Raw genomic sequence first — 14,032 nt, forward strand, 5'->3', positions numbered from 1 at the left:
TGAGGCTGGGCATCCATAAGGCTTGCAGGCCTGCAGAGTGTAGCCCAACACTATGTTACAGAATTTTTGAGAGGATTCAATGAAATACCTGGGAAAAAACCTGGCCCGGTTAGTGGCACACAGGAGGTACTAAATAAATGCTAGCTGCTAAGGCGATAACTGTAGCTCTGACCCAGTACAGTAGCTCTAAATCCCAACTGCACATCAGAATTATCTGAGATTTCTTTTTTTTCCAAAAATACTCAAGCCCAGGCCCAGCTGCAGACAGTCTAAGTCAATTGGTCTGGGGTGGGGCCCAGTTTAGGTGCAGTTGGAGATGATTAACCAGGTGATTCTGATGTGCAGCCAAGGTTGAAACCCATTGGCTTAGGAGGTCCAAGGATAAGGCCAGAGACTGGGAATCCTCATCACTGGCTAAATACCAGGCAGATGGTAAACAGACAGGAAGAGGGAGAGAAGAAAACTCAAAAAACTAAGGTAAGGTTTTAAAAGAAGTTTAAAAAACGACATCTTTTGTCAATAGCATGTGTGTGGTTGCTACAAAACGTAAATAAAAATGACCGACCTAAATGAAATGAAGCAAGTCTCTTAAAATCAAGAGTTCTCACCTGTCCAAATGGCTAGGGAGACCTACTGCCACAGCTGAAAGGAAAACACACCCAGATTAACAAGGGGGCAGTCATTTAATGCAGAAATCCATTTAACGTAAAGAGACAGGTTGAACAACAGATAGGACTTCAAACAATACTGCATAGTATTACAGGTTAGCTCTTCCACGGTTGATCTGCTTCTCTTATGATTTTGATTCCCGTACAGAGATGGAGAAGAGACTTCAATTAAAAATAAATAAATAAGGCAACAGAAGAATCTTCCTGTGACAAAAAACATCCACAAATAGTGCACAAATATCCGGTGCTGACACAAGACACCATTAGGACAAGTTCTGAAGGTGCCGCATTAAAATTTAACAAGCATGGTACGATGACAAGAAAATTATACTCGCTTTGTCATGAATCCTTTCGCAAATAGAAATGACTCTAGGGTAATTGTTATATACAAACTTTCTGAAATAAATGGCAATCATACAAATTTTTCCACTACGGTTTCCTCTTTTTTTCTAAACCCAGAAATGTTCCATGGCACTGCTCCCTACGCCTCACAGTCAGAGCATAAATAGTCATTAAAGCACTTGAATCCACAGTAGTCTTGTCCCTGGAAAGGTATGGAGGTTTTGCATGATTTGATATCATTCATCCAGAAGGGGCTGGCAGGCAACAGGCTGGAATGTAAAAGACCGATTTTGTGCTTGGGGTCCTGACTCGAACTCCGCTCCGTCCCCTTCAAGAGTTGTCCGCACCGTGGACGGGCCACCGAGCAGGGAACTTGAGTGCGGACAGTCATACCGTGGAGTCCCTGCCGGACTTTAGATGTGCAATCTTGGTCCGGCTAATAAATGGGTAAGCGATGCAGAGACCTCCAGCTGCCACAATAAAGCCTAAACTGCACCAGGCACAAAAGATAGACCAGCTGTAGCCGTGTTCCACGTCATCAGGCAGGCTGTAAATTAGCTTCGGGAGCCGGTTCAAATCATAGGAGATGCTGGCGGCGTAAGTGCAGAGGGAAATGGTGCAAAATATTCCTATAAATAACACAAGGAGAGCAGAGTGATCGGTTACAATTTTGCCTGCTACAAGGCAAATGCCAGACAGGTCCTTGTGAACATCGGATCCACAGATGAGACGATGAGTCCAAATTAACACAGGATCGACAGTTCTTTCACCTGAGTTACTTCACTCAACAAACGTTGGCAAAACCTTTATGTGCCAGACTGTGTGCTAGGTTCTGGAGATGCAGAGTGAAAAAGACAGACGAGAAAATTCTGATAACTTGAATTATTCAGAATTATCTCAATTAAATTGGTATGCATATTTGAATCTTTTTTTTTATTCTTAAAAACAACTTAGTAGAGATTTTCATTATTTTTAAGAAAAAAAATCTATGGTCACTCAAACCTAATACAATTTTCATTTCCCTTTGTTCTGTACCTGAGTTGACACATTTTTAGACAGTGGCAATCATCACACCAAGTCTTTCTTTTTCAATTACCATTATCATTAGTATGTACCATGTTGCCTGTGGATAATATTTTAAGTGAATTTTTACAAGTTTTGTTTTTTTTTTTAAGGCACAGAGCCTGGCACATTCTAGGGCCTTAAAAATCGTTTTGTTTTTTTTTAATGAATGGATAAAATATTTTAAATAATATAAATTAAATCCAGGAAGTTGGAATTGACATAAAAGAGCTGACATCATCTACAGGAGACCTATAGTTCAACCACTCAGAATGCAGGTAATTTGGGTGGCCTAAGGAAAATGAACAGACCCAAAATTTTACTTTTTTATACCAACATGTTATATATAATTGTCCTTTCAGAACACTAAAATCAGCATTCTGATAAAAATACTTCAAAAACCCAAAACACAGGATTGGTAGTACTCAAGGATGTAGATGCTTCTATTTCATCACAGTGGACACCCAAGGATGCTCCTTTGGGGTGGGCATGGGATCACATTAAGACAGGGGCTAAGATAAAGGTGGGTAATAAATACAAAAACTGGCACCCAGTCAAGTATCAGAATGTTTCGTTCTGTTCCGAGTTCTACACATTTCTTTTTCATACTTTGGTTCGTCACTGTGTACGATGGAGGTTACATCCATGTGCTGGAAAATTGCTTTGGTAAACCTTAGGGATCTATGCAGCATCTCCATAGGAAAGGGAGACAGAATTGGAAACTGAAGAGAGAGGGCTCAAAGTAACAGACCCCCACACCCCTTTTTAAGAGAGCTTTGGGGATCAGAAGCAATAGCAGAAAAACAAACTTAGAGCAGGAAGCAATCAGGAGGAAATAAGGATCACCTTAATGCCATTTTTTTCCCCTGAACGCCATTTTTAAGTGCTAGAATTCTGCCTGCGCTCAAATCACATAAGAACACATGGCCTGAATCCTTTTCCAAATGTGCATTTAGAAATGCTTTAAATTAAAAGGACACTTGATCTGAGGTGATTTGATATCTCCTATTCTTTGCCTAATTCTATTTTTAGACTCTAAAGTGATTCTGTTTTTCTAAAAAGGACAAAATCTTGTCTTCTGACTTCTTGCTCCAAATTATTATGATAAACACATCACTTTGAGTTCTCCAAAGAAAGAGCATGATGGAAGTAATTCTTTCATAAAGGAATAGTCCAGTCAAAAACAGAACACTCCTCTGCTTTTTTTAAACCTTGTGAAGAGCAAATGTCCTTACATCTGCATGAATGCTTTCACTGGCACCAAAACAAAGACAGTGTTGTATATAACAAGGTCCTTCTAATGAATGCTGGTAAGAGAACAATAAAGCAGTTAGAAAAATCTGACCTCTGGAGTATCAGCAGGTAAAACAGAATAAAAGAACAATAACCTGTTCACAGGGAAAACAACTCTATTCTGCATTTAACTGTCTGCACACAGCTGAATACACGTAAAAGCAAAGCTTTTTACAAGTAACGTAGTTTTAATGACCTCTGAAAGCTTGAATTCAGACTAAGACTCTTAAACATCCTTTCATGTCCAAATGCATTGGGCTGGGATGCAGGGACTATGTATTCTGGTCCCCAGCTCTACTACGAATCACTGTGTGACCCTGAAATTACCTAACCTCTCTGAGCTTCATCTAGGGGGAAAAAATGGGGGATTTAGTTCCTGAAGTCCCTTGCAGTGTCAAATTTCTGTGAGTCTGTTATTCCACAATATTCCACATAGAGCAAGGACATTTCCCAAAATTTCCTAGTGAAGCTAATACTTGGTATTATGCAGCTAAATAAAAAATTGAACGTCATGGATTTCTGCACATACTTTTTTGGATTTTATACTAAACATTGATTTTATTAGCACCTCTTCCCTGCCAACTGCATAAAATTGCTCTTGGTGAAATGAATTTTAGCATAATAACACCAGTTCACACTGAATAGAAAAAGATTATAGAAACAACCTAACCTGAGAATTTAACCACAGGATGACTTTCTCTGCCCTGAGTGACAAGAGTAGTTGTGCTTTCCTAGGGCACTTAGTCTGTGCTTACCTCATAGACACTGTGAATGATGTCATTAATAGAATGTCTTTCTTTGACCAAGTTGCCAGAGAGCTGAAACTCCCCTAAGGCTAAATTAGTGGCCCCCCAGGAGAAAAAACTGGGGACTTCATGGCATGCTTTTTGGCTACCAATCTCACCCTTGGATCCATCTTGCCTTGCAAACCTGATTGCTCCTTTGTCTTATTTGTATTCCTTATTTGAATTTATTTTATCTCAAAATATTATATACATTTCTGTGCCACTTAAGTTCTTTCTGAAATAGGGCATCACCAAATCTTGATAAAACCTGCTTTACTTCCTTCTGTCTTTACTCACTCAGCTGAGACAGGGTGGAGGAGGTTACATGAGCCCATAAACATGCTTGATGTCTGTCCCTCCCCCTTCCCACAAATGCCCCCAGAGGCTGCTCTCCAGTGACATTTTTTCTCCCTCCAAGAGGCTCTTGAAGTGGTTCTGAGTGACAGAAAAGCAAAGATGAACCAAAGAGCATATCTAAGAATTTCCCCTTTCTGGACCCTCACATCTCCAAGGAAGTTTGCAAAATATATAGCTGCCACAGCAGTTATTTGTAGGATGGGCAGAACTCTTTCTGATTATTACGAAGAAATGTAGGGAGAGGAGACAAAGCAGTGGTTCCAATGTTTTCAACCAGCTTTGGTAAAACAGGCCTAACCCATTCAAGATAGCTTAAAAACAGGAAAGAAAAACCCTTCTAACCTCGAAGACACTAAGGAAAAATGTTTAAAGGATGAAAATACCTTTGTTGTAGCTAGATTAGCAGTCTTAGGTCAGTTCTGATCCTGTGGAATTCTATTTTACTTTCATATGCATGTCTTACAGTCCTCATGTGTATCAGTTTGCTCGGGCTGCCTTAAAGTAGCAATAGACTGGATGGCTGAAACAACAGAAGTTTACTTTCTCACAATTCTGGAGGCTAGAAATCTGAGATCAAGGTCCTGGCAGGATTGGTTTCTTCCAAGGCCTCTCTGCTTGGCTTAAAGATGGTGATGGTCTCTCCCTGTGCCTTCACACAGTCTTCCCTCTGTGACTATCTGTGTCCAAACTGCCCCTTCTTTATAAGGACACCAGTCATTAGGGCCCAACCTAATGACCTCATTTAGATTTAATCACCTCTCTAAAGACCCTATCTCCAAATACAGGCACATTCTGAGGTTCCAGGGGCTAGAACGTCAACATATGAATGGGGGGTGGCACACAATTCAGCCAATAACATTGTGTGTGTGTGTTGGGGGGGGTCAATGTATGAAGTATATTTCTGTCCTTTTTACAGCCCTAAGCAAGATTTTACTTTCTTTGACGGAGTTGTCAGCGAGCTGAAACTCCCCTAAAGCTAAATTAGTGGCCCCCCAGGGGCAAAGATTGGGGACTTCATGGCATGCTTTTTGGCTATTAATCTCACCCTTGAATCCATCTTACCTTGCAAACCTGATTGCTCCTTTGTCTTATTTTGAGTGTTATTTAATGAGTTATTCAAGAATTATTTGTAAGCATCTACTATGTTCCAGACCCAGCTCTGATTAGCTTAGCGGTAACTGAGTTGAAGGAGTTCTTGAGGATCACAGCCAGTACTGCTCTGATGTTGATGTGATCAGGAACCCCAGGTGTTCTTTCCCACTCACCTTCTAACATGCATCTCAGGGAAAAGGAGTAGAGACCCCTGGACTTCCTGTAAGTTCCACATGGAGCCTAACAGCACTGAGGACATGCAGTCAGCAAAACCTGCGGAACAAAACTGAGTTCTGCAACACAGTGAGTTCTACACACCTAAGAACCAGTTCATCCCAAATTACCTCCTGTAGGATTTACCTAGATAGCAAGATGAATTTCAGATAATGTTGCCTTTTTGTCAGTAGCGATCTACTTAATGCAAGATATGGGACGCGGGCATGGAAAGATAAGGTACCAGCCATGCATTCCAAAAGTTCAAAATCTTATGGTCCTTCCTGAAAATCCACGAGAAGCCAGATCACCTCTCCTCCCTTTGAAACGGAGCAGGTCTATGACCCCCATGTCCTCAGCCTGCCTTTTGTTTGCAGAAAAAATTTAGCCAAAGAATAAGTTTAATCAGAGAAATGAGAAAATGCAGAAACAAAGGAAAACAGTCAAAGGAGACCAAATAATAATAATGTAGTCACTAAGCAAAGTCAAGGACCTTTAGTTCCTCCTCAAGGGCTACAGATAGTATTCGGAACCATATCCTGTGAGCTGTCTTGTAGATACGGAAACCCCCACCAGGTGGAAGAAGTTAACTACATGATGACCAAACTGCAGCCATGACATAACCTGCCACAATTCTGAGAACTTGCCTCAAGGAAATGGGAACAAACCAGCCCTGGAACTGAAGACTAACTGCACTTAAAACAATCCCAATGCTGCTGATCAGACCACCAATGACCAATTTCAAGATGACTGTCAGGGCTGACGGTGCTGTCTCTGCATGTAGCCCCCTCCCTCAGCTTATAGAAGCTCTTGCCCACTGATTGTCAGTGGGGGAAGTTAGCCTTTGGACAGAAGTCCGCCCTCCCCCCGGTTGCTGCCATCCAAAATAAAGTAAACTTTCCTCGCTACCAACCTTGCCTCTTTATTGGTTTTTGAGCGGCAAGCAGATGGACCCCACTTTTGGTTACACCTTCTTCTTGTGGACTTTTCCTTCCCTTTCGCTTCTCCCCTGACCGGCCAGGAGTTCCCCAGGGCTACCACCACTGACACTCTTCAGCCCAGCTGGTGGTGCCAGGGGAAAGGGGTTTATAAGTCCCAAACTCGGTCCTGGCCATTGCTGGTAGCATCTTCAAAGGGTGAATAATTACTGGTTCTGAACACGCCTGTATGCATCTACTTTTCTTATAAAATATTAAAAGGTTTTCTGCCAAAATTCTTAATTAGAAGATACAGTGATATCATCGAATGACGAGACCGGAAGGGACATTTTCGGATCAGAAGAGAAGCACATTTATGCCACCATCCCAGATCCTCAACCTAATTTCCTTCCCTAAACTCTTCTCGGGTGCCCGTGGCCAGCTGGTACGATGTAATTAGGGTAACTGGGCTCACTCTTTGACTACCCTCCTTTGATGTGCTTGAAAGGCGGAAAGGAATGGAAGTTGCTTCACGTTGGTTAGCATGCTTGATAAATAACAGCTGCAACACCCAAAGGCATAAACATTGATTTCTTTTTTTTTTTTTCTATTCCTTCAAAAGATAGCCTGCCCATCATTCTGGTCTCTTTGCAATTCCAGAAAAAAGGAAAAAAAAAAAAAAAGGCATTCTGCTACTTTTCACACAGATTGCTCAAAAAGCCATTGCTAAGTTGCCTTAACTAAATGACTGGGCAGGACTAAGAGAGACAGACAACACTTTAAAATAAAATCAAATACAAGATCCACAATCTGCAATTACTAAATCCAAAGCACATCCGCTCTTTTTCCAAAAGATTACAGATCATTGACCGGCAAATCCCGGCCTGATGTGACATAAGGCTACTTATAGTCCTTATTGATCCCACCTAGTGTGAATATTCATGTTTGCCTGCAGAAATGTTAATGTATTTGATTTTAGACCCTGCTCAGGGTGTTAGATAATACAGAATACACGTACTACAGTACCTTTCTAAAATAAAACTTAAAAATCCTGAATTCCAAAATACACCTGGCCCCAAGGGCTTCAGATACAGCATTAAGGACCTGTAGTTTTAGGTCATAAGCAATGGATACCCTAGATAATTCAATACACCTACAGAGGAGTCATTTTTAAAATTTGAATGTATGGAAGCAACACAATGGGTTGCCTAACATGAGTGTTACCTGTCCCCGAGCTTTGCTGGTGCAGCCTGGGCTGTCTCTTCTCCCTCTGCTGTCCCGAAGGCCCAGCCTCGTGGGCAGTGGCCACTTAGGGCACAGCATATGAAGGGGAATGGAGGCCCCTATCAAGAGAGGACTAAGCTTTATCCAATTTTTGAGACTCCCAGAATATTAAAATTAAAACCCTACAACAGAAACATACAAATTGTATTTTTAAATAGCTGCGTTGAATAAATTAACCTTTTAACATATTTATATTTCTAACAAATGATAATCATCGTTCCATCACAGGGACAATCTAATAGAATGCATCACTGAAAGCGGATGGAAATGCTCGCGGCGTCTGGAGGCCGTGTGGTCTGGTGAAGGGCAGCCCCTCACGCCTGATCATGAGTTTGATTCCCTTTGTTCTCTGGATATGCCTCTGTGACGGTGTGTGTGCAGCCTCAGAGGACATGGAGTCACAAGGCTGCATCTGGGGCTCTTGGGAGATGTGAGGCCTGCCCCTGCCCTGCTGAGAGGCCCCGGGGAATTAGGAATGAGAAGCGACAGTCAGCAGCCCTGCTCTTCCACATGCAGGTAATCAAGAGCTGCCTGTCTGCACTAAGGCAGGAGAGAGATTGTTTCCAAGTTTCCATTATAACATCTCAAACTGTCATGCCACTGATGATCTTCATTGAAGGTTTGGCTAATAAATTCAGGTAGAGGATGAAGATGCCAGTGCCTTAGCAGAGGCTAAGTTTAGCATCAAAAATCTGTGGGAGTGAGGCCACCGTCTAGGACTGCTGAAGACACTTCTGCTTAATTAAAGTCAATTCTTTTAACCCTAATTTGCTCTCATCTCCTGCTGCTACGTGGGAAGGTCCTACAGCTAAGTGATCTCACCCAGTGGATTAGCGCAGTTATCTCGGTGTTACAAAGGAAATAGAAAGGCATTACTTGTAGTAGCAAACACGAGACAAACCTCCCTAAACCCCACAGTAAGAGAACACAACACAGCAAATCTACTCCATGGAAGAACATGCAGCTATTAAAAGCTATTAAAAACCGACCACAGAACAACATAGGGACATGGGGGATGCTTACGGTATGACGTTGAACAGAAGCCCGGAAAACGAAATAGTCAATACTTCCCATGTGATAACGCTGGCAAATGTTTTTTTTTTCCTTTTCTTTTCTTTTTGTTTTCTTTCTTTTAAATTTTTATCTCGAAATAACTGTAGATTCACATGCAGTCGAAAGAAATGAAACAGTGAGATCCAGTATACCCTTCACCCAATTTCCCTGAACAGTAACGTCTTGCACAGGTCCAATGGAATGGCACAACCAGGAAACTGACGGTGATACAATCCATTCACCTTACTCAGATCTCACCATTTTTACATGCACTCACTTGTGTGTGTGTGCACTTAGTTCCATGGAATGTTACCATATGTGCAGATTATATGACCATCACAGTCCAGATACAGAGTATTTCCATCACGAGGATGCCCTGAGCTACCCTTTTAGAACCACAGCCACTTCTCTCCCTTTTGTTGTTGTTTTTAATGAGACAAAGACTCGGGCAAGACTTGGGCTAGGATGAGGGAAATATTTTGACAAAATTTTTCAGGTGGTGGGATCTATACGTAGGTTTTCCCTTTATTCCAAAAAATGTTGTTTGGCCATCAAAAGCAAAAAAAAAAAAAAAAAAAAAAAAGCCAAACGGTGTTATGTAGTGTCTGTCTGTTCTTCAGGACTGGTCATCAAATTTCAAGTTTATAAGTTTGGGGTGTTTTGGGGTTGCAGTGGGTTTTTGCTTCTGTGGCTATTGTTCTGCTTGTTTTGTTTTTGTTTAATAATTGCTCAGGGACTTTTGATGATAAATCCTGCTGAGCCCTGAGCCAGTCTGGCCCGGCGGGGGAGGGTGGGGGAGGAGTGTTGGTTCAGGAAACTCAGTTCCTAGCTCTCCTCTGAGCCTACCCAAGACTGAACTCCCACCCTCCTTTCATTTAAAACCAAACCAGCCCCTCTGCCTCCCAAGGATTGCTCACTGAGCTTGGCTCTTACGGTCTTGTGATTTATTTTAATGCCAACAATTGTTTTATATCTAAGAGCATCCTAAATTATTCATGCACTACCCACATTAAAAGTGTCCTTTAAAAACAACTACTACTGAGGCTTTTGTCCGGCCCTTGGCTCCTTTCACTTTCCACAGGATGCCACGTGGGGCCTTTCCAGGGCTGGGGGATAGTGAGTCTGCACTTCTTTGATATATGTGAGAACAAGAGTTAGAAAAATGAGGGCTCAACTAATAAAGGAAGGGAAGAAAATGGGGGAGATTTTTCATGACCATTAAGCTTAAAGAAATCCCCCGCACAATACATGCCTCTCTGATTCTTTGCCGCCCTCACTTGTTCATTCTCTACTTTGGATTTTAAATGAATCCCTTAGGCAGGCACCCTCCCAATGACTGGTCTTCAGGGTTCAAATCCTCCTCCAAAACCTCAGGAATTAGAATTTTAGCCTCCCTGGGCTACCACCCTGTAGCCCTTGTGTATTCACCCAAATCTGGAAAACTTAAGTCGGTTTTCTGCTAAGAATGATTCAGGCGCCACGTGATTTTGAATGCTCTGTTGGGATGCTTATAATAATCATCTGTATTCCAAATCATGGCCCATTACAGCACCATCTCACCGGGTAGGAATGGGGCCCACAGGACTTAGAAGGAAGGGACTCTGTCTGTGAATTGGGTTACATAAGCTGACTGGTTGACCAATCAGAAGGCAAAGCACCACCTACCTGTCAGCCCTGAAAGACAGAGAAAATGGTGCCAGCCACCTAGGGGGTGCTGCAGCCTCCAGTTAACAGGGCTGGAGTGAGTGGCTGTGACAGTGAGAAAAGTGCTAGAAAACCCAGTTGTGGTCGCTTGAGTAACAGAACCCCAGGGAAGCAGAAATAAGCTCATTCAAAATGGCTACACATCTGGAAGAACATCACTCCTGATGCTGAGGGTACTTTGTGAAACTGTTAACTTGGCGTTCACTAATCACTAACATAATTTTCTGGGAAGCAGCCAGAGGAAAAGATTTCTTCCCCACAGCCACCTTCAGTCAGTTTCAGCCATCAACTCAGCTCCTGACTCCGTCTTAGACAAAAATGTCCTTCACCCGCTAATCAAAAAGACCATAGTCGTGTCTCCGCACACCCTCTTCCAATCTCCCGCATTAAGAGTAAGTCACTCCTTTGCCTTAAAAGCTTCTGGCGGCTTGTATCACCCTTAGATTAAAATCCAAGCCGCTGCCCGCTTCTCCACCTCATGGGATGCTGTCCTTTCCTTCCCTGCTCTCCAGCCACACTGGTCTTCTCTTTGTGGCTCAAAAGACACACATCAACCCATCCCTGCCTTAGGGCTTGGCACTGTGCCTTCCTCTGCCCGCAGCACACTCCGTATGTGGAAGAGCGTCCCCTGTGCCAACGCGTGTATCTTCCTCACAGCTTTCATCTCTGTCACAAACTCTTACCTGTGTCTCCCCACAACAGAAAGGGAGAAGGATTTTGTCTGCCTTAATCACTATGTGCCTCTAGCACATAAAGCAGCGCCTGGTGCATAATACATCCTCAAAAAATATCTGTGGAGTGAAATGAATGAATGTTTTGTGTGTAAAAATGACCCCATGACTCTGCCACTAAGAGATGGACTTTGAGTTGACCTTCAGCCCAGAGGCACGGGCTGTGCTGAACTATCACCCTCTCCTGGAGGGCTCCTGAGAAGCAATGGCCCATGTGTGCCAAGAATGCAGGCCAGGGTTAGGGGCACAATATGAAAGAATGAGACAGAAAAATCAGACCTACCTCATATGGAGAGTAAACCCAAGACACTTCCATCTAACCTTGTAATGAGCCTCAATGGGGAAATCAGGACTGCGTTTTTAACACTGTTGTGTTCTTTACATTCTGTATTACCCACCAAAGCCAAATGACCTTTTGGTTGCTTTTCTCACAAGTGAGAACAAAATTAATGGAGAGATAACAAAGTGAAGCCAGCTGCCTGCAGAGAGGCCCTCACTTTTGCTGGGAGCGGTATCAGAGGTGTTCCGCGTACCTGTCATGAGGAAAAGGAGTCCGGCCACATGCTGGGTCAGGCTTTCCTCCCAGAAGAAGCTGACCGTGGCCACAATGCAGCCACACAGCAGGACAGCCACAGCCATGCCCAGGAAGCCAGCAGTGATTCTTCTTAAATCTAATCTCAAAACACACAACATTCAAAATAACAAGCAGAAGAAGGAGAGTTACTGAAAATTAGAGAATGAAGAGCTTTATACACATTGTGAAAATTAATAAGTTACATGGACAGGCATAGTGTCTACAGGGCCAAGGTGATTTAGGAAATAAACTTTCCAGGTATTTCATAAGAGGACAGGTGGGATGCAACAAACAGACGGATGAGCATCTACCCTCCCTGAGTCCATGGAGGAGTCCACACCAAGTAGAAGACAGACCAGAGGACAACAGGGTAAACTTGGGTAATAGGTAACAAGTTACTTAGTGAACTGAGAGTGAGGAAGGTTTGCAAAAGAGCTTTATTATCCTTCAAAGAGCAACAGAAACACAGGTCACCACCACTGGAGTGGCTGCAATTAGTCTGACTTTGGGGAAAGAGCCTAAAGAGTGAGCTATGGTGAAGTATGGTTTTACCTGTGCACCAAGGATGCCAACTATTTTATTTTTCAGTTATATTTATTCCTGCATATTTTCAAAAAGGATTTGAGAAACTGGAGGCAACTGTAACTGAAATAGGGTCCAAAATGCCCATATAACACATCTGCTCATAAAGGCCCTCTCCCCTTAAACACAGGCCCTACAACCCAAACACCCAAGTATGCAGGTTAAGGAAGGACTGTTCCCACAGGCCAAGCCTCACTGTATACGCAACTGTCAAATCTGGTCTATCATAAAAACACAACTGTGGTGACTGCGCTGGGAACCCAACCCCTCCCCCACCTCCCAGGCGAAACCGAGAGATGGACTGACTTCATGCAAGTGGGTACACTTCCACTCCGATTGCCCACCCGCCTGCTGTTTTGCTTTTTCTTTCTATTTGCCTCCCTCCCTCCTTTTTTTTTCTTTTTTGAATGAAGCTAATTTTTAAAATTGTGAGCTAGATTTCTCTGATCCTTCTGAAAGCAATAGATCCCAAACATAAGTCTGCCCCTGAGGCCAGTCAACAGGTCTAGGCAAGGTGGACTGTGCACACCTGTGCACACACGGTGCCAAAGACAAGAGGCACACCCCACTGCATGAATGTGGGCTGCTCTGCGAAGGTGTCCAGGCAGCCACCACCTCATTGTGTGTTCCCGTGGCCCCAGGTGACTCGGGGTGATGTATACAGGGCAGATTACAGTAGCTTCCAGGCTTTCCCCTGTCAGATGTGGACCACTCCTTTCTTTTAAAGGGATTTCTCATTTGCAGCTCAGAGCATCAAAACTGAAGCAGGGCATCACAGCCTAGAAGGGGAAGTGTAGACACCACAGAGCTAGGGATCACAGGCACTGATCATTTAAAGGGGCTGTTTAATATTAAAGTGTAAGTCATTTTGAGACATCAATGTAATCGTAGTTCAGTCACCATTCTCTCATACTCTCTTAAAACTCCCTATGGTTCAAGTTTTATTTTCTATGGCCATGAAAAGCCACAAGGTTCAGATATAATCCACGTGGAATTTGCATTAGTACCAGATATATTAAGCTTATCTGGTAAACATGGTACAGATCACCAATTGTGACTTTCTTGGAAAAGGCCATACCTGAGACTATTGAAAGCATCTTTCCATGAGAACCTCAAAGAGGATTAAAAGGAGAATGCTCAATACTGTCTTGCTGGGCAGTAACAGGGTACAAACTCTTAAAGAGATGAGGTTCTTTTCCTGGACCCTGTGATGATCTTTTCTCGCCTAAAACCAGTGACTCCGTGGCTTTCTGGATAGATGATTAAGACAAAGAACTCCAAACATGCTCATAAAGAATTAAGATATAAAAACACTTAGATAAGGCTCTAAGATCTGCTGAGAAATGACCATTCAGATCAGGCAGTAAGAATCATT

The 14,032-nt window shown here is 42.9% G+C and overlaps 1 protein-coding gene across 6 annotated transcripts in view; it reads right to left on the bottom strand.

The window, feature by feature from the left end:
• Positions 1–664: 664 nt before the first annotated feature.
• Positions 665–14,032, bottom strand: part of TMEM178A (transmembrane protein 178A) — an 84,656-nt gene continuing 71,288 nt past the window's right edge. For 5 of the 6 annotated variants that reach the window (XM_057743417.1, XM_057743415.1, XM_057743420.1 and 2 more), the window contains 2 exons: positions 12,035–12,172; positions 665–1,639 (listed from right to left, as the gene is read on the bottom strand). In XM_057743417.1, coding sequence (XP_057599400.1) covers positions 1,398–1,639; positions 12,035–12,172 — 380 coding nt within the window. In that variant the 3' untranslated portion in view covers positions 665–1,397. The remainder of the gene's footprint in view (positions 1,640–12,034; positions 12,173–14,032) is intronic. The other variant, XM_057743416.1, reaches the window with a different exon arrangement.

The sequence above is a fragment of the Hippopotamus amphibius genome, chromosome 7, assembly GCF_030028045.1.
Source record: "Hippopotamus amphibius kiboko isolate mHipAmp2 chromosome 7, mHipAmp2.hap2, whole genome shotgun sequence".
NCBI classification, from domain to species: domain Eukaryota; kingdom Metazoa; phylum Chordata; class Mammalia; order Artiodactyla; family Hippopotamidae; genus Hippopotamus; species Hippopotamus amphibius.